General features: G+C 40.8%; 1 protein-coding gene across 1 annotated transcript in view; it reads left to right on the forward strand.

Moving 5' to 3' along the window:
• STX7 (syntaxin 7) overlaps window positions 1-21,479 on the forward strand; it is a 24,532-nt gene extending 3,053 nt beyond the window's left edge. The window contains exons 2-9 of the mRNA XM_026048217.1: window positions 8,925-8,994; window positions 11,460-11,550; window positions 13,256-13,393; window positions 14,156-14,208; window positions 14,915-15,005; window positions 16,430-16,502; window positions 17,815-17,897; window positions 20,093-21,479. Coding sequence (XP_025904002.1) covers window positions 8,925-8,994; window positions 11,460-11,550; window positions 13,256-13,393; window positions 14,156-14,208; window positions 14,915-15,005; window positions 16,430-16,502; window positions 17,815-17,897; window positions 20,093-20,185 — 692 coding nt within the window. The 3' untranslated portion in view covers window positions 20,186-21,479. The remainder of the gene's footprint in view (window positions 1-8,924; window positions 8,995-11,459; window positions 11,551-13,255; window positions 13,394-14,155; window positions 14,209-14,914; window positions 15,006-16,429; window positions 16,503-17,814; window positions 17,898-20,092) is intronic.
• The last annotated feature ends 5,027 nt before the right edge of the window (window positions 21,480-26,506 follow it).

Genomic DNA, 26,506 nt, shown 5'->3' on the forward strand with positions numbered 1-26,506 from the left:
CTAGATTATTTTTACAAACCCCAAAGAAGAGAAGAACATGAGTAATACAAGGGACATAGATAACTATTATGAATCCACTGGCATCTCAAGCCTGGGTTTGAGAGCTGATGGTGTAGGAGCAGGACTGCCTATGCGCTTATACGCTGCATTTCACTTGGGAACGCAGAACAAAGCCTCRTGTTGATAAAGCACAGCCAGTGTTTGATGTGTTTCAGGGAATTTCTCTTTTATAAACTGGAATCAAATAGTTGCAAAACCCACGCTAGCTCTCGGGAGGCGTTTGCATTGTATTCTCCTCTCCCTTCTTCCCACCCCGTGGCTGCAGCAGAATTTTGTGCGATGGCAACTGCAATGTCAGTAAGAACATCATAATATCCCCTTGCTCGGGACTGGCAAGGTCACTGATATGGTGTTTGACTTCTCCTTGCACGCTGAAAATCGGGTTGGCTGGAGAAGGCTACATGCTGTGCATTGCAAGGTGATTAAACAAGATATTCAGATTCRATGCACGCAGCCCAGCGTAGCACAGAGGTAAAGTGGAAGTGTGTCTGGCTTTGAGGAGCTCTTTCTCACAAGAACTCTATTGCTTTCTGCTCTCTGTTCATTTTCTGTTGAAGGTACCACAAGCATCCGTTCACATCGTGCATTCCCAGACGGTCGACTTCAGGCATCAGAGGCGGCTTCTGTAATTTATCTAGCATGTGATGCCTCTCCTGTGACTTTGTTTGTCTGTTGTATCCTAAGTGCTCTGCAAGCCAGTATTTTCAATGAGATGTTGTTAAAATGGAAATTGAATCATAGCCATCATATGACTTTTCCTTTTGCTTTATATAACTGTGGAAAATCATGAACACATTAAGCCTGGAAAAATATCCAGCTTCTGATATATGCCTTTTACCAGCTGAAATATTCATGAGAAACTCTTTCTGCCACTGTGTTTTTTACTAACAGATTCACGTGATTCTTCTTTAGCTAAAAAGGATATAGATKGGCTAGTGAAAGGGAAATGAAATCACTGAGGTGTTGAAATCAAAGCCTGTATGAAACCAAAATTCTATTTTGTCTATATGTAAAGTGCGGTTCTGTACAGGTGCAATTTTAAAGCAAGCAGACTTTAAAAAGTAGCATTTAAAAATTGTTTTGAGACTTCTAAAACACAGGAAGTTCCATCTGCWTGTGAGGAAGAGTTTTTGGACAGGCTGCCCGGGGAGGGTGTGGAGTCTCCTTCTCTGGAGGTCTTCCAAACCCGCCTGGATGCCGCCTTGTGCTCTGGGTGTCCCTGCTGGAGCAGGGGGGTTGAACTGGATGATCTCTAGAGGTCCCTTCCAACCTCAACCATTCTGTGGTCCTCAAACACACACCGTTCTATGTGTGTGATTCTACAGTGTTTTTTTTTTTTTTTTCCCAGACTTTTCCAACTAGATACAGCTAAGTTCCAGTTAGCTTAGTGGGAACATACACATCTTTTTGGACCTTGCTTTTGGACCTTGTTTTTGGACATCTAGGCTGGATGCTTCTTGGATCTAGGAAGAAATTTCATGTTTTAGTGCATTAGTGAAACCTCTAGTAGGCTGGTTGCTTAGGTAGTTAAAGCATTTACTGTAGTCCTCCATATTTCRCTAACGCTGTAGATRTTAACCCAGTGCTGAGGAACTAAASTTGAATTTGCTGTATCCAGCTTGTAAGCTGAACGCAGGGGATAAGAGGAGTTCATGTGTGTTTCAGATCATTCTACACGTCTGTCGTCTGCAATAAATGAAGATGTGAAACCTCACAGATCATAAAGAAACTATTTCTGAAAACTTTAAGCATTTTCTTCAGAAACTGTTTAAATTTAACTGTAGAACCTGCAAATAGCGAGGTGAGAAGAGAAGAYGTGGAATTTTGTTTGAGSCACTATTGCTTTTGYTGAAGTAGCAATGGGTGCATTAACAAGGTAACTTTTGCATAACAGCTTACATTGATAGGAGGAAGGGGAAGCAACATTGTCAGTGTCCTGTCTGGGCCCTCCTGTTCCTTTCTGTCTCTGAAGAATAAATCCTAAAGCCTCTCTTAGGGGCTTAAAATATCTCCCCAATTGCATTGGGTATTGCTCCTTGTGGGCAGAAGGGAGGACAAGGCCTGGTGGCTTGGTTATCCAGAGAGCCCTTTATCAAATCTCCTATAAGGCTGATGTGCAAGCAGTGGCTCCTCTACAACAGCTCACAGCAAAACCAGGTCACTGTTTAAATGATTTTCCAACCTCCTTGGTTGACAGACAGCCCTTTACCTGGGAACCCCAAAGTGTGATGCCTTCATRTGTCTTTGCCTCCAGGTTGGTGTCTGCATAGGCTTCCTACCTTAATGACCTGACCCCATAAAAACAAACTTTCTTCTCTTAGGTCACTCAGCTTTATGCTGCTTGTGCAGCAGTGGCTTTGCCGCCTGATYTTGTGTCRTACACGTAACTTGGCAGTCTGTTAKCTGTATTCGTTAGAGAAGTATTGAAACTCTGTGCTTCTGAGGAGCTTCCGAGGACAATTCAGGGTATGGGCATGGAGTGTAAAGTGATGATGACCTGATTTAGTGMCTTATTACAGCTCAGCTGAGAGGAGCTAAGTGACCACATGGTCTGTTATTGTGCACCTAAGCAGTGTGCCGTAGCTATGCTCAGTGCCTACCTTCGAAGGAAAGGTATTACCTCCAAGCCTCCTTTTAGTTTCATTGTAAGACCATTGCAGATGGTACTATGCTTGCATGAAGTGATTGCAGCTGATTTGAAAAACTGAAGGCAAATTGTGAATTCCAGACCCTCTTATAAATATCCTGGTCATCTGGGAGCTTGATTCTGCTTAGAATGCTAGAACTCCAATAAAATCTACTAGAAGAGAGTACAAGAGAGTACAACATGCTTTCTCACTCTTCCCAGTCTTTTGTCCCTAGAGCTCTGAGGACAAACTTCATCCCTATCTTTATATTCCTTTCCTTTATTCCTTTTTGCTGGGCTGTCCCCTTGCTAACAAGGGGTTGTTGCAAGGCTAACAAAGTATGCAACACAGCAGAGTTGTGACTGATTTAATTTTTTTAATTTTTTTAATGAGTGTGAACTGTACTGATAGCTTTAAATRGGTTCTTATGCTCCTACTCTGGTCTATTAATTTATTGCAATTACTTTAGTTTGCTATAGATAACAGCTTTGAAAAGGGATTGATATAAGGTGGGACGGGGGGAGGTGRGGGGGAAGTCTGTCACCTACAGGCAAAAGCTAAAACATCTGAGCAGGTACATCTTGTATAAATCATTCTGTCTATTGCAGTAACCTGTTTTGAAGGGTCTCTTGATGTTTATTAGACTCCACATAACTTAATCTTAACATAACTTTGCTGACCTGCTTGTTCTGCTGGAGAGGGGCATGTGATTTCTTGGTGTTACCCAACCACGTGCTCTGGCAGAGCCTGTCTGAGAGGTGAGGAGCAGATGCTGCACTCGCTGCCCGCTCCGTGTAGGAGGCAGCAGCTGAGCCTGAGCCCCGCGTGGGAAGGCACCGCCAGAGAAGACCTTGCGGCTTCTATTTGGCCTCCTTAAACTCGAGAGCCAGAGAAACGACTGCAAATCGACAGCTTTACCTCTCCGTTTTTCAGGCCTGCTGGATTTAGATCTAAGGACCTTGGGCAGCGACCCAAATCCTATGAGTTTCTTTTTAACTGGGAGGCTGGTTAGCGGCATGGCAGGGATGCCCTCCCCACTGCAGTTCACATCCAGGGCAGGCTGCACGTTGCCCGTGGGAGCAGCTCTCGCTTCCCRTGGCAGGTCCCCACGTTGCTGAGCTGCCACAGCTGTCACCTTCGCTACCTGCCCTGCCTGCTCCTCTGGTTCTGCAGCAAGGCGTTGGGYGCTGCTGGAGACTTTTTCCATGCACACCCAATGGGCGCTGCGTTTCYTGTGGAAGCACCACGCAGCAATTCCATGAAATTGTGCAATGATCTTGCTGGGACTGCAGGAAACCGCTGCTGCGCAGCCATAATGCAGTCAAGCAGGCAGTGAGGTTCCTGGCTGGAAAACCTTCCTGTTCTATGCTATACATTGAGGCCTTTGCACCTYGCTTTCCAGCTATAAAACTGCAGGGAGTTTAAGATGGTCACAGCCAGTTGAGGATTTAAAGGGTTTGTTGTCAGACTTGAAGCAGAAGGGAGATTGAGATGGGAAGATTGGTTACCTGAAGTCTTAAAAGTAGCCAAGGAAAGCCTTGTTTGTAACCGGACATATTGGCCCAAACTAAGGACAGCCTCAGTTTCCCTTGTCTCATGCTAGGAGTGAATACGATGCTTGTTTATCCCTGAGTCCTGCCAGGCAAGGTGGATGTCTCTGAATCCCTTCTTCTGTTCCCTCCTCTTGGTTCTTTGTCTCTCAGAAACTAGGATTTGACTCARGTGTTCAGGTATTTTTCTTATGCCACTCCTTGGGTGTCACAGCCTGCACAATTAGTAATTCTTCATTAGGGAGAGCTTTGTTTGTTACTCTTAATGGTAGGGAGTGKTTATATTTTGGGCTTTATTTTATTGGGAATTTTTTAAGTGTGAAACTTCCTGTGTACTCTTAAATATTTTTAAGTTCACGAAGCCCCACAACCAGCTACATCCACACTGCTTTGGCTGAGGTGATGTGACAGSTTTTGCAGAAACAGCTCAAAAACAAAGGAAGATGAGAAAGGAGATACAACTTTCCTCTTCYACAGACAACTAAAAGGCAGCTGTTAAACAAGAACAGTGGGTGATACAATATGTGAAATTTTATTTTTTAATCTACGGAATAAATAGTATACATTACAGATCTGGCAGGAACAAGTTTCCCCAATATTCCTACCTTTTAGAAAATGTACTATTTTCATTCTTAAGGTCTCTCTGCACCTATAACTTCTGTAGAGAAAATGAAACCTTTTCTATGAGGCTGTAATAATGGTGGTTTTTTTTTTTTTTTTTTTTCCCTGGGCCCTGTTGTGTTCCCTCTAACTAGAGGGTGAAGCTTCCACTGTTGATAAACAGAATGACTGTTTGGCCTAGTAAAAATAAACCTGAGCTGACTCCTAACTAACTTCCTCAGCAAGAATGCAGGTTTTGTGGCAGTTGTCCCTGTGGCTCATCATTAACCGTGCCCAACCTGCCCCTGAGCATGTGACTGGCCCGAGACAGGAGCTGAGTGGTTTTCCTCAGCTGATCCTTATGTGTTATGAGGTGTAGAACAGGCCTGCTGTGAAGAGAAATGAAATATCTGGTTACTAATATGCTTTTGCTTCTTCCTGATGCAGGACTTGCTTCCAGGTGGAAAAGAGTGAAGTGCTGCTCTTTTGCACCTGAGAGACCAGTTGCTTGGGAGGAAAAGGTGTTTCCACAGCGTGGCACCTTGTGCCCTGCATGCCGCRCTGCCGGAGTTGGGCAGGGGCCTTTCCCTCTTGGGAAGCTCCAGGTCTCCTCCCGGCCGCTCGTCCCCCTTCCTGTGTGCCAGCGTGTGGCTTGACCTGCAGGGCAGGCCGGAGACGAGTTGGGATGTGCCTGTGGAGGCTGCCTGTGCTCCCGTAGTGCCTGCACTTGTGCAGCTCCCAGGAGAGGCCCAGCAGCCAGGCCYGCGTGCCCTGGCTCCGGGGCTTTGCAGGGAAATGGATTCAAATCATCCACAGGTTCCACACTGGCTCTCGTATAGACTTGGGAATGTCTGGAAGGATAGAGAGGCCTTTGAGGAGCASTTTTACTTATCCACCCCAGCTCTCCTTGTCTCCGCCCCGAGTCACGGGAAGCGAGAAGAATGAGGAAGTGGTGCGAAGAAGACCGTGAGGAGTGAGATAGCCTTAGAAACCAGGCAAAACTCTGCGCAGACCTTTGGTCTCTGACTGTTGCCAGGGTATTTATGGCATGGAGCCATAAATCTCCACTTGGAGATTTCTGCCTGTGCCTGTCCTATCTCTCTGGGACCCTTGAGCCTTCCTGATAAGTGGAAAGGCAGCCAGATAGCAGCCAGACACCTTCGTGCACCACCCTGCACTCGGGACCCGGGAGGGAGAGTCTGTTCACACCAGGGTAGGGAGGCAGCAGCGTTATTGATACCATGGCCCACAGAGAAGCTGGAGGCTTTGTGGCCACATCCCTGTGAAAGTGACCCGAGCTTTCCAGGAGTTCTGCGTGCTGCAGCCCCAAGATCCCAAACCCACTTATGTCCCAAGCAGGGCAGTGGGTCATGGAGGAAGCCCACAGAGGCTTCTTGAGCTCTACAAGAGCACGAAGGATGAACTGCCCTGGCTCGCAAATGTCCTGTGAGCGGGTTCAGGAGCAGAGCTTCCTTAGCTCCTGCATTGTGCCGGCCACTTACTGTACAAAATACCAGGCTTTTGCCTTTCCCATGGCAGGGGATCAACTGTCTGCCAAGATCTAGTTATCTAGTTTTACCACTCTCTCTCTTTTTTTTTTTTTTTTTTTTTTTTTTTTTTTTTTTTTTTTTTTTTTTTTTTTTTTTTTTTTTTTTTTCAGGGCAGCATCTCTCTTATGAGTTAACAAATGAAAGGAGAAATGCTTCTTTTTGTAAATACTGTCCTTAATAGGAAAAGCTCAAGTGGGAAATGCTGAATTAAAGGGAGACAGAAAAAATTCTGTCCATTCAGTCCTTGATTTTTTTTCCCCTGAGGTTTCTAAGCCTTTTAGCACTTTCCTATATTGATGCTTATTCACAAAGTTCTTGGTAAAACGTGTTTTACTTCCTTTTGAGTTCTGAGTCACGAGACTTGAACCGGGGTGAACTTCCCTCTGCCTCCTAGAGCTGTGTAGCTGACCAGTTATGCTCTGCTGGCTTTTCATTTCCTTTCTGTTACCTACTTGTGTTGCTCTGTTTTGGAAATAGGATACATATTTAGTTTGAAATGAAAATGCTTTAAGTACAGGTGTTGTTTCAGAGTATTTTTCAAAAATAGTTTTTATTTACAACCCAAACCTTGCATTTCCACTCTTTCACTTGCAGTTAAGTATCTCTAGGGGGCAGTAAGACACTGGTAATGTTTCTATCTGTGAAATAGCTGTTAAGGGAGCGCTTGAAGCTTTTTTTTTCCTCCTGCAGAATACATACAGAGGCATTTTGCSTTTGGGGAGGAATTACTGAGCACCTGGGCTCTTTAAACGCCTTGGGAGGGTGTCTCTGCACAGATGAAGCCTCAGAATGGTTTGCTTTGAGTTCTGTAGGTGTTAAAGTCAATGAATCGAGACTTGCTGAATTCAAAAGACAACATAGGCAACTGTTAAGATGCTTTTTTCCCGCCTTTGCTTTAAAACCATGCATTAGTGTGGGCAGAGGGAGGCACGGTCACCACGGGGGGTTATTTCGCAGCAAGGGCGACGAGGAGCGCGTGCCCCAGAGCTCAGCCCCTCGCCCGGGTCCTGGGCACAGCCGCCTCCAAAGCCCCGGCCTGCCCGAAACTGGTCGGCAGGCGGAGACTGTTGGAGGGATTCAAGGATTTCTGCTTGGTGTGTCTACATCTGCTTTTCAGCTTAATTCAAACGCAAGAGGTGTGAAATTCAGCTTGCCCTGATGTTCTCCTAAGTAATTTTTGTAGCAACTTAGGCCCTCTTAATTCTCCYGAGTCTTTCATCTTGAAATAATTGATTTTGATTGCATGCGTATTTGATATTTTGACTTCATGGTAATTGAAGTATTTTGACTTTTTTTTTTTAGTAGCTTCGTTATCTTGGCTGCATATGGAGGGAATTGGTTGTAGCAGTAGTCAGCACTGCAGTGTAACCTAAAGCAGTCTATAAAATCCACTATAACTAAATACGCTGGAGGGTTCTTATGAAACAAACATTAGAGCATGGCCTGAGGAATTCCATTTTTTTTCCAAGTGCTTAACCAAAGTTACAGATAAGTTTCTTATTCTTACTGAAGTAAATTCTCTTAAATCTGTTCTGTGATGTATGAAAAAATTGTTTTTTCCTGGTTTTCAACATTACTGCAGGATGTCTTTTATTACAAATTTGAATGTATTTGTGGAAAGAGGGAAGGAAAAAAAAATGTGTTATTTATTGTGTGCTAGTAAAGAGGCTCCGGGTGGCTACCACAGTGCCAGGGATGATGCTGCCTGGGTGGTGCTCCAGTCTGCCTGGAGAGAGCCCCAGAAAGGCAGGGGAGATGGGTCTGCTCCTGATGGGGTTGAGCAAAAATAAGCTATTTTGCATGTTATCCATCCCTGATGGAAGACACGAGAGGCTTAAGACACCGTGAGCACACCGTGAATGTCAGTTTTGCTGTGTGGTGAACTCTGTGTCCTGCAACATCTGCCTGTTTGTCCCCTTGCTTTCCCATGTGACAGTAAATATACTAAGCTGAAAGTAGGGCTCAGGTGAACTGCCACTTTTTGCAGTTTGAAACTTGTTTATTTCATAAAATACAAAATACTGGTGAGATTTACATGTATCTTACAGTAAAAAATATATCTAGGTATTTAGAACAAATGTCTCAAACTTTAAGTTTAGATACTAGGATTTTTGTTCTTATATACTTTGCTCTCTTCATTAATGCACTTTCTGAAATGTCTCTTCAGAACGTTGTGTTTAAGAATGTTTAAACTGGATTAAAATTTGTGCAGCTCATAAATATGCATAATTATTAAAAGGTGGGCTTTATACATATCAGAGTAACATTCTCTCTTAGTCTTTAAATTGCCCATTTCTGCCTGGAAACTTGAATGCGTTCATGCACTTTTAGGAAGTCCTGGGCTTTGTTTTTGGTTTGGTAAAAACTGTTCTTAGACTGTTTTGGGGCTTTTTAATTGGACTTTTTAACAGACATTTTAATGGAGTCTTTGCAGTAGGTTATGCTTGAATGGCTCTAGAATTCTCTAGCAAAAATGCATAAAACTAAGAGAAAAAGGTCTGTGCCGCAGTAAAATTTCTCTTCCTCTTTGCAAACAGCTGCCGAAATACAAAGAATTCTCCATCAGCTTGGGACACCACAAGACACGCCTGAGCTGAGACAGCAGCTGTGAGTACTTCACASGAAAACCTTTAATTTGATTGCATTGTAAACAACCTCCTGGTAGGTGATAGGCCTTTTGTTGCTCTTAAGCAGAGTACTTGATCTTGTTGAGAAAGGCAAGTATAAAGAAACACTTGAACATTAAATGTTGAGGTGTCTTTTTGAAAATTAACCCTGGGTAGTCTTTGTGCCTGCAGTGTGATCAGTATTTCTGAAGAATATATGTTGTATGTCAGCAAGGGGAGAGTGTCAGGATCAGAAGCCAAGGCCACAATTAAAAACAAATGAAGAAATAAAACCAAAGCGAAATAACCCCCCACTCCCACCCAGTCCAATCTTCAAATCTGTATTTATCAAGTTTCCCAGGGTAAAGTTTTGGGGGGTCCGTGAGATGTGATACTGAAGGAGAAAGGGGAATGTCTTTGTAATGAGGAAAGCTATGTAAGAGGCAACATTATAGTGTGAACATATGCCATAAATGCTTGAAAAATGAAATGGTGAAAAATGTATTTTATTAGTTTMTTGTTGACTAGGCCTGAATTTGAGTTAATATACTCATGCACTTTAAAAAGATAGTAGTGAAGGAGGGGGAAATACTAGGGTTTACAGTGTTAAAACTCAAGGCACTTATCCCAAGAGAAAATTCTATACACACGTGCTATTAATTTTTGTGTTATTAATAAGCTAACATGTATAAACACGCTGTATTGAGAGAGAATATTAAGTTTGCAAAGTCAGGCATTGCAAAATTAAAGCTGCCAAAGCTCATAGAGCTTTTGGGGCATAATTCAGTGGCGTCTGGCTTTAAACTGAAGCTCTCTGCAGCATCGCACTCCCGCTGTCTCTAGCTATGTATCATTGTGTGTATGTATCCCAGCRGTGGCCAGTGACAGGACAAGGGGCAATGGGTGCAAGCTGCAACACCGGCAGTTCCATCTCCAGGTGAGGAGGAACTTCCTCACTGTGAGGGTGACAGAGCCCTGGCACAGGCTGCCCAGGGAGGCTGTGGAGTCTCCTTCTCTGGAGGTCTTCAAAACCCGCCTGGATGCCGCCCTGTGCTCTGGGTGTCCCTGCTKGAGCAGGAAGGTTGGACTAGATGATCTCTAGAGGTCCCTTCCAACCTTGAATATTCTGTGATTCTGTGAAAAGGAAGGTTGAATGGCTAGTGCTATAGGTCAGATGACAGAAAGGCACCTCTATAGCATGTCACTAGCCAAGACAGTCAGCTGCTCTCCACTCCGCAGCACAGTCTGTTGGACCTGTGCTATTTATTTAGTTATTTTTAATCAAACTGCTTTAGCTCTTCAATCTCCACACTGTACGTTCATGGCAAGTATACGTGTCGTGCTGACTCTGTGGATGAGAAAGCTGACAGTTTTTAGTGTGGCTGTGGCTGGGGGGTAGCCCCCAAATGGCAGGGGGAGGTGTGGGCACGGCGGATGTCCCACCAGGGGCTGTGAATGGGCGAAAATTGGCACACGCAGTTTGTGCCCTGGCTAGGCGGGATTTAGGCTTCAATTTACACCTAAAAGAGCTGGGAACTAGTGGGACGCATTGCGCTCTCTTCAGGAAGATAATACGTGGGGTGAATTTCCTTGGTTTTCCTCTGTCTCTCTTTCCTTTGTCGGAACATTTGGCCCTTCCTTTTACACTAATATGCATCTGGAAGAGTTATTTGATTATTTTCAGGGCTGATTTTGAYTGCTAATAACTTTCCAGATAAAACCTGCTTATGCACGTTGGARAGGAGAGTGAGGAAGGAAGGGAACAGTTTGAGTTATCCCGGGGGAAAAAAAAAATGTATGAAGTTAAGGAATGTGTGATAATGGAAGAAATGGGAAGAACCAGGAATGGCAGTGTTTTTAAAGGCAAGGATGTTTTTAAAATAATTTTTTAAATTTTAACAGTTTAAAATAACTGTTACCTTCATTGGTAAACAACTAATAATTCATTAAGTTTTCAGTTACTTCATAATTGCAAATTATCTATCTCTTTGCATAAGCTTGCCAGTAGTTATCATGAATTATTTTTTTTCATGGGCAGAGTATTTTCTTCCTCACAGAAAAACTTGGTCTTTTTCTACAGTTATTCTGAACTGTGTTTTATCAAAAATAAGCAGGCATTCCTCAAATTTTGAGATTGATAGCCTCAAGAAAGCAAGGGAAAAGTATGTTTAGATATTCAGAATAACTAGAAACTTACTGTTAAATAATACAAAAATCTCTTTAAAAGAGGGTGAATGGAAGCCTGGGATTACTTGTGCTGTTCCATTAGGAACTTGCAGTCTCTGGTGTTGGTCCCCCTAGCACGTGGAGCGATCGGCTGTTGTGCAGCCTTTATGGTGAAGGATGGAATGAAGATGGGGTTGTGCTCCTTAGTGAAACATTTGATGCTCCTGCTTTTACAYATGTTAGTGAAACTTAAACAAAATAGCCCAGCAGTCTCTAATACAACTTTGCATTTGATTTTAGGCAACAGAAGCAGCAGTATACGAATCAACTGGCCAAAGAGACTGACAAATATATTAAAGAGTTTGGATCTTTGCCCGCTACAACTGAACAGGTATAAAACCACCAAAGACCACGGCTAATTTGACTGTCGTGTTGACTCATGTAGTATCTGAGTGAGCTCAGTTTCGTGTGCCTGTTTTTGTGCTCCTCACCAGGCTTTCTCAGAGCTGCGTTTTCTTAATGGCAGCCTGTTATAGCACAAGTGCGTTTTGTTGCAGCAGAGACTTGTTCCAAAGTTGTTTCTATATATGAGAAAAGCAGCAGTCTGACTCAAACGGCAGGAATTAAGGCAGTGCCTTGTGCCTTGGCGTGCAGGTAGTTGGTTCCCTGTAACCTGCCCCAGTGCTGCCAAGCCTCCCTGACTCAGCGGACGCTCCGACTGCTTCCAGGGGCTGGAGCTGGGGGCTGAACCCGCCTGCCTGGCTGGGGGCCAGCCCCCCTCACACACCATCCAAGTAATTTGCCCACTAAGTCTGTTCTGCATAACTCAGATCAGTGTAGGCACAAAGTTTTATCCCATTCTTATTCCCTTCTTGGAGGGCTAGCAGAGAGAAGTTCCTGCTATAATGACTTGTACAGTCATTGGGCTGCCTCTTTCTGTGGTGAAATCTGAGTGGGAAGTAACAAGCAAAGTGCCTGTTGTCATTAGTGCAGTCCTGGCTGCCATTCTGTGGTTTCTTATCCCAGCACAATCTGTAGTTTAAATAAGGGAACAGTAACAGCATACCAGATGTGGAGGCAGGTTTTTGCCCCTCAAACAACTTGTCTGGTCTGTAGCTTCTTACCAAAGAGTCTTTAGGAAAACAAATTATCCTGAAATACAGAATTCAAAAGGCAGTCCATGTACCACACGTGCTCAGTCTGTCAAATAGTAGACTTGTGTTGTTGTTTAAGCCTAGCCTTGGCGTGTAATCTCCAGCTCAATCAAAATGTATTTTATGGTTTCTCTGTCTCTTGATCCTGGAGTTGAAAAGCTGATTGTGAGATGTTTCACTTTTGGATTTGATATAACAGATTTCATCAAGGATACCTCTCAAGGAAAAGCAAAAATATCAGACTGACAAATTACAAAGTATAGGCTTTCACAGATTTGGAAGGAAGGTTTGTTGCAATGTATACACATGGGAAATAAATGGAGTCACTCCCGAGTGCCCCATATTCCTCCTGCCTTCCCTAGAACTTTCTCAAAAAATAAAGTTTGTGGATTGTTTTTCCCCTACAGGTATTTCTGTAACAGTTCTTAATGCTTGAGAGGGAGTGTGAGCCTACTGCTAAGTGCAGTTTATGTAAGCATTAATTTATCTTTCCAACATGTATTTAAAAAGACATGTGGAATATATTTCTCCACCTCTCCGTTAGTTTGTTTTAAATACTTTAGAATTCACTGCATCAAAATATTTCACACTTAAGTGATGAATTCATTTAATAAGAAATAGCTAGTGAAGAAAGTAGAGGCTTCCCATGTATCAGCTTATAGAGCATTGTTTGACCTGTTCCTGCTCATTGCTCATTTTCATCAATTTAATGAAACTTAATACATTAATTTTCTCATTAAGTCTCCTAAATTGTAGCAGAACTATGTGATCCTTGAAGGAAAGAAGGTTTGTCCCTGCACTTTCAAATGGTTGTGCGGACTGTTTTCCCTTACTACTATTTAAAAGGAGTGTATAATTTAGTCAGCACTCAGCAGCCTGAAGATGGCAAAACCTTGAATATYCTGAGCTTCTTTAACTCAGTAAAACTTTTTTATCCTATAGCGTCAAAGAAAAATACAGAAAGATCGGCTTGTGGGAGAGTTCACTACAGCATTAACAAATTTCCAAAGACTCCAAAGGCAAGCTGCTGAGAAAGAAAAAGACTTTGTAGCCAGAGTCAGAGCCAGCTCCAGGGTATCTGTAAGTATCAGAAAGTGTGTTGTTTGTATACTGTTTCCAGTGCCATTGCTAATATTTGCTGTCAAACTCTTTTTCCTTGATGCTGCTGAAAGGAGCTCGCATCTGCCTCCAAATACTGCAGAGCTTGTACAATCTGATTATAACTGTAGTAGTTTTCTTTACGTACTTCTGTGCATAGGTGAACCATTTCGTGGTGAAGGCTTAATTAAAATGTAATGCAGCCCCCTGAAAACAATTTTTCCATTTGTTTTGTTTTGTTTTTGCACAAAATCAGGAACTCTGTACCTTAATCTTGCAAAAGGAGTTTTTAGTGCATCTAGAAATACTTTTCCGGGGCATTACAAAACAACAAACATCCTACAGAGAAGATTCATTCGACAGTTCTCTATATGTTATTGAAGTGGAGAAGTGCCGAGGAGTTTGAAATGCTGAGCTTTTCCTTGCTAGCATATCTTTTTTTTTTTTTTTTTTTTTTTTTACACTGTGCAAATACATGTTGCTGTACATATAAATTCTAACAAGCAGTTACTAAGCTGAATATTTTTGCTTGTACTTTGGCTTTTTGCATGCATAAAACAAAATTAGGCTGAGAACATGTTAAATCATGTTTCAGTTTACTTAATTTTAACTTTGCAATATTGACTCATTATAGGAATGCTGACAGTGCTTCTTTCAGGGCCATAAAACTCCTCTTTTTTTTTTTTTTTCTCCCCTCTCCTTTCTTCTTTTCTTTTTCTCCTTCCCCAAACACGAATCCCGCAGGGTGGTGTTCCTGAAGACAGCTACAAAGAAGGAACACTTGTCTCTTGGGACAGGTAAGCTGCACCTGTTAATAGGTTCGAGTTTAACTCAGCACAGCAAATGGCCTTAAGGGAAACCAGCCGCTGCTTTTCCTGGCCAGTTACCTTTTCCTGAAGGGAATAGGGACAGGTTGTTCAGTTGAGCTCCCTTCTATGGGGCAGGTGTGAGGAGGAGGCTTCTTGGTAGCATCAGTGGGAAGAAGCAACAGCTGTTCACATGTTCTCCTCCTTTCCATACTCCACTGTGACTCATCTCTTTAAGCTGCCCCTAACCCATATGTGGGCTTTGTGACACTTAAGTAGGTAAACACAGTCCAACCTATAGATAGAGTAAAACTATTAAGCTGTGATGAAAGSATCTTTGCTTGATCTCCTGTTCCTTCAGAGTGCCCAAGAGCTGCATCTCAGCCTCAGATTCCATTGTCATTGATATCTTACTTTTGTCTCAGATGAGTTTAATTCTTGCAGTTTATAATTCGGAATAACTTTGTATGTTCATACAAGGAGTTTCCAAGTAGCTACTTGAGGGTTGTATGGAACACTGTTATGAAGCAGCAGTTTTCTATATCAAAATCTCTGATAGCTTCTCTGATAACTGGACACACAAAGGTAAAAATGTGCATTTTTTTTTAGCTGATAACAGAGTTTGTTATCTTATGCTTTTTCTCCTGAGTTATTTCTTGTTGTGATTGCTCAGTTGTGGTGTCTTATTGTTCAACAGTCAACCTCAAGCACAAGTGCAAGATGAGGAGATTACAGAAGATGACCTGCGCCTCATCGAGGAGAGAGAATCTTCCATTAGGCAGCTTGAGGTTTGTGTGATTGGTGCCCAGGGCTTTAGAACAGATCCAAACTTATGCTTCTGATCTTTCCAAGGAAGAACTGATCTTACTGGTGTAGGCGTTAGTTGCAGAAATTCCCTATAATCCTAAGGGAGCTTTTTGTATTTTGTTGATTTTCTTATTGCTTAATCTAYAAACATTGCCAATGCCTGATGCATGAGATTTCTAGGCATATTTCATGTAGGAAAGCTGTGTTTTGCTACTACATTTAATTTCACTRACTCAGTTAAGGAATTTGAAATCACTGATGTGTTTACAAGGAAAAATACATCTCATGATTTCTCAGACACTTATCATGTTATGTAACTTTTTTAAAGGGTAATTATAAATTAAGCAAATCACACCTTCCCTACCACATATTTCCAAATTTAGTTTGACATTTCTTTTGTAAGGAGGTTTTTGTTTTTTATACACTTCCTCTGGAAATGAAGATTCCCTGTTTCATTTAAGCTTTTGTAATTAAAATCTTATCAAAAATTTAAAATCATTTAGCCTAAAGACTTAAAGTACACAAATAATTGTCTTCAGTATGGTGAAATCCTCTTATAAAGACACTTTGGCTCAAAAAAATACTTTCACAAATCTGGAATTTATATCGCTATCACCAACAAGAAAAATCTTGGGAAAAAATTAGCGGGAAATCCTCTGCAGAGGAGGGAAATCCTCCTGCAGAACAGCAAAATCTGTTCTGCTCTATGTATGAGTTGGGTGCTAACCTCTCCCTGCCACCCATGCTCTATCAKACAGCAAACGAAGCAGATATCAGTCCTCAGTTAAGAAAGAGATCATATGCTCAATGGTAACCCTGACATCTGTCACTTCATCAGAGCCAGATGGTAATGGTGTAATATAATATCAGTGCAATAGCCTCGCTCCATGTTACAGTGATCATCTCTGTAAACTGTGCTCGTTATAAAGCGTGTGTATTTAATTTGAGAGATGTACTAAAACTAATACAAAACACTTTCTGCGTATGCTTTTATTCACTTAGTGCCAAGTGATAGCTTTTAAGCTAAATTGGCATGAGTCTGACCCTAAGCTGAAATAAGGGTATTTCAGAAGTAGTTTTGTGCTAGCTAAATTTAAAATGARTTCAGCTAAACTAAGTGTATGAATGCAATATGAGAGATGCTCACCAATATGAGAGATACTGTTTTGTGTTATGATACAAAGTTTATTTTGTGCACATATTCATCTTCAGTCTGTTTGATTATGATAAACTTAACTTCATAAAAGTTAACGTTTATACAAGTTAAGTACAAAAGTACAACGCTAAGTACAAAAAGTACAAAAATTTCCAAATATTAAGATTATTTTTCCTTATGATGAAGAATCACGGATGCATGTTCTGTAAAAGGTTATGCCAATTTATGTGATGGTTCTTTTCCTTACAGGCAGATATTATGGATATCAATGAAATTTTCAAAGATTTAGGAATGATGATTCATGAACAAGGTGATGTGATAGGTAAGTTCAACTTAGTTRTTCTCTGTCAAGTTGTTAAAGCATCACAGAAATGCTGTAATATAGGGAAGGAAAGAAAATCACTCTTTCACCTTGACCCATGAGCTATGTCTTACTTGGTATTTATTTGTTCTAAATTATTTCCAAATAATAAAACCTTACCTCTGTGGAAAGCAGCAATGTGAAACTTTTGTTGGAAATTTTGCTGTAACAAGAAGGTCAGTGCAAAAGCAAGTCAGATGCAACCTATTAATGGGCAAACTGGCTCTGTTCAGTAGGGATAGAGTGAGGAGGATAGAATGAGTGAGTTTAAAATGTAGCTTAAAGTAGTTTCTAATGTGTATAAAATATATTTAAAAATAGTTTTTGATTAGTTGTTAAATAGTATTTTTGTAGAGTTTAAAGGAAGAACACATTGGGTGAAGGGGTAGAACAAAGGAATGACACAGTCTGAAGTTCCCATTTCACTTACAAAGGATCTCTGAAAAATGCAGTGTGTGAATGGGTGGTACATTTTGTTTTCTTCCCATCTTACACATGGTAGAAGGCATTAAAAAAGTAAAAACTTAAGTTGAGAAATATCACTTTTATGAGGAGAAAAGAAAAAGGAGAAAACAAACAAAAATGATTTAGGGAATTTTGCTATTTCGACTAATGGTATATGTATGCAGAGCCAGATCAGAATCCTTTTCTACCCTCCAAACAGACAAGCTTATTCTTTCATTAAGTATGATCCCAAAATATGTTTTCTGAGTCTGCTGCTAAGCCACGCAGTTGTCCAGTGCACTTGAACATAATATGTTCAAGATCTCATAAGATTTTTCCAGGAAAAACATCTGTGCCTCTGGATTAAACAGCAAGCTGTATTCCAGGCTCTTGGAGCTTTTCAGGTGTCTGTTTCCCCTGAGTTCTTGGCTTGGAGCATTTTCTCTGAGCAGAGGTAGTAGGTAGCAAGTCAGAGGACAAGGAAGCTTCTTGAGAGAGAGTTTCTACATCAGTCTGTTTCTGAGGCTCAGTCCTCCTTCTAGAAACGGGGGAGCTCTTACAGACATATAAAGTCAGATACTTAGTCTTTGGTTCAATCAGTTAACTGAAGCCTGTGCAAAATCTTGAGTATGAGAAAGGACAAACTACCATAACATACAATATGATGTACTTGATAAAAATGGTGAACTTAGTGGGGTGGAGGGAGGAGAGGGAAGGAAGGATTTGGAGGGGCGACTACTACAGATGTTCTCAAGTGAATTTCAGCATTCCAACCCTTTGCTTGGGCTATAACTAATGAAAATATGAAATCTTTCTTTTTATAATAAAGACAGCATAGAAGCCAATGTGGAAAATGCAGATGTGCATGTYCAACAGGCAAACCAGCAGCTGGCAAGAGCAGCTAACTACCAGGTAATGTCAATGCCAACTGCTGGCTCTTTGTAACTGTCCTTTTTCAGTAGCCCTGTCTCTCACTTTTCTTTGCAGTTCAGATTCTGCATAGCGTTTTCCAGCATAGTGTTTCACAGCACTAGGAGTTTTACCCTTAGTTAAAAAAACAAACAAACAAAAAAGCCCTTCTCAACAATTGAAGAAGGAAAAAAATGACTCTATGTGGAGAAAGAGCCTCTAAAGATCATATTGGAGGACTAGAGAATGTAGGCTCGGAAGCTTTCCGAAGGTGTTGCTAAGTAGCGTCATTTCTTGTTGTGTATATATAAGCAAAATCTTCTTAAAGTTATGTAAGTTCTGCTTCTGTCGATTACTACACTGATCCTAGAACATATTTTAATCTTCAAAYTGTTAGAAAAGCCTTTTTAAGACCTTTTAATGGCTTTTTTTTTCCTGACACTGACTGATTAGAAATAATCTTATTAGTAATAAATCCTCCTTCTTTAGTGGAAGTTAGTTTTCAGATTTTTAAATCTTCTTATGTGTTCTGTGAGTAGCCAGGCCAGTCAATTGATGCCAGGAGGATGGAAGGATTGCCTGCTCATCTCGGAAGAGCTTGGGAATAAGGGGTGGAGGCATCCTGAAATTGCTTTCCAGATGGTATTAATTGGCACAACCCATTATGAAATATGAACGATAGTTCCTCTTTTGTTACTGACAAGTTTCATAAAAAAGAATAGCAAGAATTTTCCGTGCAACATATTATTTTTTTGATAGAAATTTAAAATAGAATAGCACAAAAATCTTTTTATCTTGGGCAGAAAAGGATACAGATGTGTGCTTGGATGGGTCTGCACCAGCAGTTTGCCACGTGGGGTATGTTTAGAGAGCTCGAGGGGCAAAGTCAGGCTCTTCTCTCATTCCCTTGCACTTGGYGCAAAGCAACTGCTGTTGCTTTAGTGCTCGTAGGAATGACAGTCGTAGGAGAAAAAAGCAACTCAATGTCTTTAGTCCAGTCCTGGGCAGGCTTAGTGTTTTACTTTAGCATGATGTTGGTAAGAGGTGCTCTTCAGGATGAAAAAGGAGCTAAAGAGTATAAGATCTAAAAGAAGAGTGTCTGGTAGCATATAAAACATGAAAGGGGCTCTGTAAAGACTTGTAGCAAGTAAAACGATGGAACATCCAAAGGAAGAGCTGATAGTGGGAGAAGTGACAGTGAAGCTTACCAAAACTAGGAGAAAGCTGAAAGGAGAAGCCTAGTAGTCTGGGTGGCAGCGGGATGGAGAACAGTCTGTTCCTTGGAAGAATAGAGACAGATGTGGTTCTGCAGGAAAAACAAACAAACAGGCCATCTGTCCTGAAGAAGAAATAACCAGAAGGACATCTGCCAAGTAGAGCAAAGCCTGGCTTTGCTTCTGTAGCTGKGGGCTAAAATCCCAAGATTTGAGGGTTAGAATCCCTTTGATATCAGCAAAAACCTGTGGAACTCACTGGTAAAGGGCCTTCACTCCAAAAGGAATAAAAGATTATTCCCTTTCCTGCTGCCACAGATTGGAAAAAAAAAAAAAAAAAAAGACAACCTGCTCCTCATCTTAGTTGTTCTAGTATCTGAAGCAATAGATCTAGAAGTTCTGGATATGCTCATGACTTGTACAGAATTGTAATGGCATCAGTGTTATTAAGTATCTATTCAGGTCTGCCTTTTTTTTTTTTTAATTACCCTATTAATGAATGCAGAGTCAGTCTTCCAGAAGTCTAGCATGACAATCCTTTGTCCCCTTCTGTGTGTATATTAATAGTCTTTAAATGATTTTTTTCCAGAAGACCATTCCTGCTTCCTCTGCCTTACAAACTGCATGTCCATTTACCTCTGTCCATTTACTTTTGGTAAATGGAAAAAAAAAAAATTACCACATGCTTCTACGTATTTTTTTCTCCTCCTCCCCCCAAAAGGATTCTAATTACTTTTATTCATTGTCAAGGCTTCTGCATTCTCTTTCCTGAGTTTACTATGTATGCTAAAAAGTACTCATTAAATTGTTTTGTTGAGTTTTATAGCCTTAAATTTAATTCATGAATTAATTACTGTGCTCTCAAACAACTTTGTATGACTTATTGTTGTTTGTAAGGACAGCTTTTAAAATGCATTTGACTATTCTTCTGATACTATGGTACTACTTTCAAACAACTTTTTTTTTTTCCCCCTCTTTTGGCAGCAAAAGTCACGAAAGAAAATGTGCATCCTCATTTTTATACTTGCTATTGGAGCGTTGATTATTGGAGTTATCATATGGCTGCTCACAAGATAAGTCTCCGGAGAAAGCATTGTGATTGGTATTTAAATTATGAGAGGAAATTTCTACAGTCACTATTTTCTCATTGTGGAGCTGAGTAAAATAATGGTTCTGTACTTCATCACATTTGCTTTTTTTTAATGAGACTTTGTTTTGACCTGAGAAGTAGCATTCTCAGTGCTCCAGTTGGTATAACTGCCTGCCTTCTTGGATGTGAGTGCTTCTTATCAGTAAAATCAGTCAACATCATAAACTGCTCTGTTTAAACCATGAGAGAGTTTTATATTTAGGGGGCTAATCAAAAATGCTGATAACTTGTTTTGAAAATGGGGCAGTTGTCTTTGGGGGTGTTGCTAAATATTGCTGCCAAAACAAACTCCTGAATTGTTGCTTGGGGCAACAAATTCATATCTTGGACTTCATTTTTAAGCTAGTAATGTCTTTCTATCTTGTTTCCTTCTGGCCCACCCCCCTGCCCGTTTGTTATGGGTGGCTCACAAATAAAATGTAGGTTGCTGAAGTTGGTGTGATTTCTCTCTTTTGAAACTGAAGCTTTCCGAGTAGGCCTTCAGTTCACCTAAAACTTCTCAGACGCTTCATCTGTCTCTTTACGTGGCGTTAAGTGTCACTATGCCTGGAAGCCTCCTGCAAAGGTAGGTAGGGCTGGGTGGTGTAACTTGTGAGCGTGGATTTCCTCTTTTAGTTCTTGCWTTGGAGAAATAATGTGTTTAATATGTGTACACACCTGATACCTTCACATATGACGCATGCATCAAGGAGATTGGCTAGATGAAAATACTTTCTAGTCTGTGAATTGTCTGATTTACTGGGAAGAATAGAAATTCCCGACTTCCTAACTACACTTGGATGTCACTGTTCTGAAACGACCTTGTTTCAGATTCTGTGAGCAGGTCTGAAGTTGTATGTAAGGTGTTTCTATACACCTGGGAAAAAGAAGATTATGAGGTAAATTCCAAGTTCAACAGGGTATATGAAAATAAATTCATAATTGGTTGAACTGATTTAAACTGCTTAAGAAGTTTGATAATGCTTATAGACTTTAAAATGACCTTTTTCCTTTTTGTGCCATTTTTTTACTAATATATTAGAAATGTAACTGAACACTTCTTTTGCCAATTAATCTATTTGCCTTTTTAATTAATGTCAGTGCACTAATCTGAAGAGTGTACAGGCAAAAAGGCACTTAATCTGTATTTTATAAAGTTCTTGTACACTAGGTTGATAGAGAATGCACTGTCTGTGGTGAGCTATGAATTTTTATTTGGGAACAATTTAACTGTAAGCATAAATGGACTTCAGAATTGTAACTGCAACCAAAATAAAGGTCTTTTAAAGAGTATGTTTTTCTAATAGTTCATTTTTTCAGATGCTATCTTTACAAGCACATCTGTCATCTTTACTTTTATGTAAATAATTGAAACTTTTCTGAACAACTTCAGATAACACCAGATCTGCTGTCTCATGAGCTCACGAAGGTCTCGGTTTCTGTGTTATGCTTCATATTGTTATCAAAAGCTCTTGTGGATCTTGTATTCCCACTGGTGGGAACTCAGCCATGGGAGGAAAGGTTGCATTGCTCTTTACAGCTGCTGATAGATGGGTGTTGAGGACAGACACAGTTTCTACAGACACGGTTTCTTCTTACTGAACCTTCATGAGAAGGGAAAGGATGGGACAGGAATTCCCAGTGTGGGAACGAGACTTGTGTTGCCATAGTTGGATTCCAAAAGCAGTGGAGGAAAAATCTTTTATTTAAAACTGCATGATTATAGTCTGTGTAACATGGAGAACGCCTCTGAGAATTAAAGGGAAATTTAATTTATGTATAACTTTCAATGTAGGTGTTGGGGTATGGAGATCCTAGCGACTGTGTTCACGTGGCTGCCTTTATGTTGGGAGTGATGCTGAGGCTCTGTTTGACCTTAGTTGCCATCAGATATGTCTTTGGGCACTACTAGCCAGAGTACAAACTCTTAGYGCAAATGCCCTTTTCAGTTCAGATTACGGTAGGCAAAACTAGAACCCTTTGGTCCGGTACTTTTCTTTATGCTAGCGAGTCGTCTGAACCTGATGTTGCAATACGTTACATCCTGGTATCTTCCCGAGGTTTTACCCTATTGCACACAGCCACAAGCAAATATAGCCTCATCCAACGTTCCCAGGGGATCCTTTTCTCYGTGGTGGTGTCCACTTTTATTGGGAACTGTTTGATTGCCCTGGTGTACTTAGGAGGGAACTGCACCACTTCAGCAACAGATCTTCAGCTGTGACCTCTGGCAAGGTGGGTTTGTTTGTGCTTGATACTCGTCACATTTTTGTATGCATTGCAAGTTGTCTTGTTTTTCTACTACGGAAGATTTCCTACCAACACTCTTTGTCGCCCTGAAGGTTGTCATCCATCTGGGATGGAAGTGGTCTATTTTATGATTGTCCACTTGTCTTATAAGGGGATGAATACCTACCTTAGCTTATCCGATGATGACAGCAAAGCAGAAGAGCCAGGACACGAAGCTTCTTTATCAGGAACTGGTCAGAGTCCCAACTGTGGCAACAAGAGTCAGTGGCCAAGTTCTGAGCTGCACAGCATCTCATTTCCCAAACACACAATTCAAACTGCTGCCCCTGCTTGTTCTCTGCCTCTGCTCCTGATTTCTCTGAATGTCTCTTGTTTGCCAGGTGCACGTGGTTCTTTGCTGTCAGCAAACTGTGAGTATTCTTCATTCAAGTGTCTCTTGTCTTTGGGACCTGGGCATTGTCAGGGAGCAGCCAGTGCTGATGTGACCTGCCTGCGAGGGCCTAGCTGCTAATTAGGAATATTGATGCTATTAGTTTTCAAACATGATTAGGCAGAAGCAAAGGGGTGGGAGGAGTTTCTCTTTGCCCATGTTGGAGGGCATAAATACTACTTTTTAAACTTTTCTAAATGGGCCTCTTTGTCTTCCTTCCCTCTCTTCTGTATACGTGCACTGTTAGCTGCATAAAATGCAATCTCCTAGTATTTAAAGAAAGCTTTGATAGCTGTTAAGAATCTAATAAAACATCTGGATATAGCGTGTATGAGTTAGTTCTTTTGGCTGTTCCAAATTATCTTTCAATATCTGTCAGATTAACAAGGCTAAGAAATGCAATCAAAGCACTCTGCATCTTACTGAAGAAACCTGGTAAGAATAGATCCTTTGTAGTTATCTTAACCACACACCAGGGTGCTTTTCTATTCTTTTGTGCTTTTTGAAAGAGCTGAAAATCACAAAGATGGACAGCTTTTTTCTCCCTTTTTTTTTTTTTTTCCTTCTCCACACCTCCTCCTTGGAAATTGTTCATGATAATCAACAACATGTACAATATCTCCAAAATAACGTTTTTTTTTTTTCCAGGAGCCTTCATAAATCACCCCTCTCACTGTGTACATAAAGGCAATGACTGTAATGGATGCCAGAGGAAGGGGCTGGATTTTGGCTATCAAAACTAGTTTGAAACCATGAAACAATTTTTAAACTCGACAAGTAAGGGATCAAAAGGTGGGGGGAAGGGAGATAACGACAGAATCTGTTAGGAAAGATTGAAAGATCAAATACCCTTGTTGTTAATCCCCGTTTGGGGRCTGTTTCAAGGACTGTTTGCCTTGTGTTGTTGGGTGTCATATTTGGAAGAGCAGACTTGCTTTGCTTTTGTTTTGGTCTGTTTGAACCTACTTGAGGCTTTCAGGAGCAGGAGGTTAGTGGGAGAGGAAAGAGTAGTGCTGCCCTATATCAGCTTTTGATGACTTTCTGTTTCTTATGATACCCGCAGTGCTAAGTGCTGCCGAAGTGCAGAGCATGCTGCTTTCCTTTTCAGTTTGCAATTAAGCTCAAATATCTCTCACCAAAGCTGTTGGGGGACAAGGAATAATTATTCTCTGATRAGATGGCCACCCGCAGAGCCATTCCAGATGCTTTTGTAGCCTAGAGTTTCAAAAATAATTACTAGAAACTGATAAGCTTTCATATATCTTTGTCCTTATATATGTCTCCAGTGGTGCCTCCAAAGCTGCAGTCCAGGGCCTAAGAATACAGATAGGTATCCTTGGGTGTTAAGGTATGGCATTTATATAGTTCTCTGTGTCCTGAGTGTTGTGACAGTCAGCAATAAAGGAAGCCCACTGTTTGCGCAATAGTAAGGAACTCCTCAGAAGTAACCAGGAAAAGTGACAAAGCGTTCATCTTCAGAAAGCAGACTGTATTCCCTCAGGTAGATCATCTTGAGAGCACCAAATCATGTTGCAGTTTGTCGATTATACAATTGATCATGTACTTTCCTTCTTGGTTATTTTGAATATTTTAGCTGGATCGCAGCTGCTGTGATTTTTTTTTTTTTTTTTTTTTTTTTTTTTTGGCTCATATTCCAGATACCAAAAAGGTGGAGATAAGGAAATGCATCCAGCTTGTTTCATTTCAGCTTTGCAAGAATATTTTGAAGAAGGAGTATGACTGCTCTTCTATAATAATCATGCCCATCTCTGCAAACGTAGCACTTTGCATGTTTCTGCTTTGTTGATAAAATAAATTTTTCTGACCCAAGAAAAAAAATAGATTCAAAGACTTGTGAGCACAGGAAAGTGAATCAGATCACAGCTTTGTTTTTGTTAATGTTGCATATTTTAAAATGTGTCTTGCAAAAAGTTAAAAACATAAAAGGCTTGTTAGAACTAGAAGGTGAATCAGATCACAGCTTTGTTTTTGTTAATGTTGCGTATTTTTAAAAAGTTTTTTTTAAAAACATTGCCAACAGCAGTTTCCTTCCCCTGCCCCTCCAGTTGCTTAAGATTCATTYTGGAATGATTTTTGATCATGCTTTAACTTTTTTAACATTTAGGCAGAAAATGTTTGATCTTTGACAATGCACATAGAAGTTTGAAGGCTCACATGGTGGTCATGGAGTGTGGGAATGAGGCAGCAAACTGAATAATCTGGAATGTATAATGTTAATATACCTTTTTCCGTTTACACAAAAAAGGAAAATCTGCTGCAGCTATTACTGTAATTCCCAAGCTTGTTTCTTGTAAGAGATTTGCCTGTACCCAAGACATACYATAAGCGTCTCAGCTACAACTACTCTCAAGTGCTGTCAACTATATTAAACTTTAATTAAAGGAGGTAAGTGGGGACAAACACAGACCCTTTTCTGCTGCAGGGGAGAACATAAACCAGCAAGTTATGGAAAGGATAGTTAAATGTATTACCTACCATCTGCATTGGGTTTGCTTCTACCCACCCTTATCTAAGTGTGACTCTTCCCTCTGCAGAGAAGGAACCAAAAATCCGAAACCGGGTTTCCAGAGCTAGCAGAAGGGAAGAATTAAGCCTTCGTATGTCTTGCTCTTGAAGAACGTGTGTCCCAAAGTATCTAAATTTAGCAAGAACTCCCATTGTCTGATATACCATTCCCTGACATCTTCAACTAGATAAGGAATAAATATAATCTTGGAGACTAGCTGCTGTGTTGTCAGGAAGAATTAGGCTGAAGAAGCTAGAAGAATTAGAAATGCTTATTAAAATGCAGATTTAAACTATCTTTGTAAATTGACAAAAACAAGTTGAAGCTTTCTTATTCTGTCATCCTTGGTTTTGATGTCTTCAGCAAATCATTATTTAAAGTAATAAGAAGAGAACTTTAAATGGAGAAGGAGAATAGAGCAATCTTCTCTGATCTATATTGTTTCTATTAATTTATAAATTAGCATATGCTCGGGAAAATGTAAACCTTGAAGATTTGAGGGGGGCAACAACAGCCACAAGCAACCAGCCTTTTCCACTGCAGACCCATGCTGGACAGGACAGCGGTGTCCCTGGAAAAGGACAGTCTGGCACCTTGGCTGCCAGGMGAAAATGCAAGACATAATTCTCAACTCTGAAGGCAAAAAACATTTCTTCATCCTTTTGAAGGAAGAAATACTTTTAAATAACAGCCAGTGGAAGAGGAATTGATATCTGTGATATGTGACTGAGTTTACGAGTCAGGGAAGTGACTTTCCTACAGCCTGATCAGCCMGTACAGGCTGCTTTTATGTGTGAAAATCAAGCTCTAATGGTAGCAAATAGGGATAGGGTGAGGGGTTGGGGCATCTGAAAAATCTAAAATGATAGTGTGAAAATGTAACTGGATTATTGGTGTGAACCCCATAGGGTATCTCTTAATATTTGYTTTGCAGATTAGCATTGGAATAGTTCTCATGAAAGGTTGAAGTACCTTGATTCACAGATTCACAGAATATTTAAGGTTGGAAGGGATCTCTACAGATCATCTAGTCCAACCTTCCTGCTCAAGCAGGCACACCTA

The sequence above is a fragment of the Nothoprocta perdicaria genome, unplaced genomic scaffold, assembly GCF_003342845.1.
Source record: "Nothoprocta perdicaria isolate Ctin4 unplaced genomic scaffold, notPer1 scaffold_52, whole genome shotgun sequence".
In the NCBI taxonomy this organism is placed as follows: domain Eukaryota; kingdom Metazoa; phylum Chordata; class Aves; order Tinamiformes; family Tinamidae; genus Nothoprocta; species Nothoprocta perdicaria.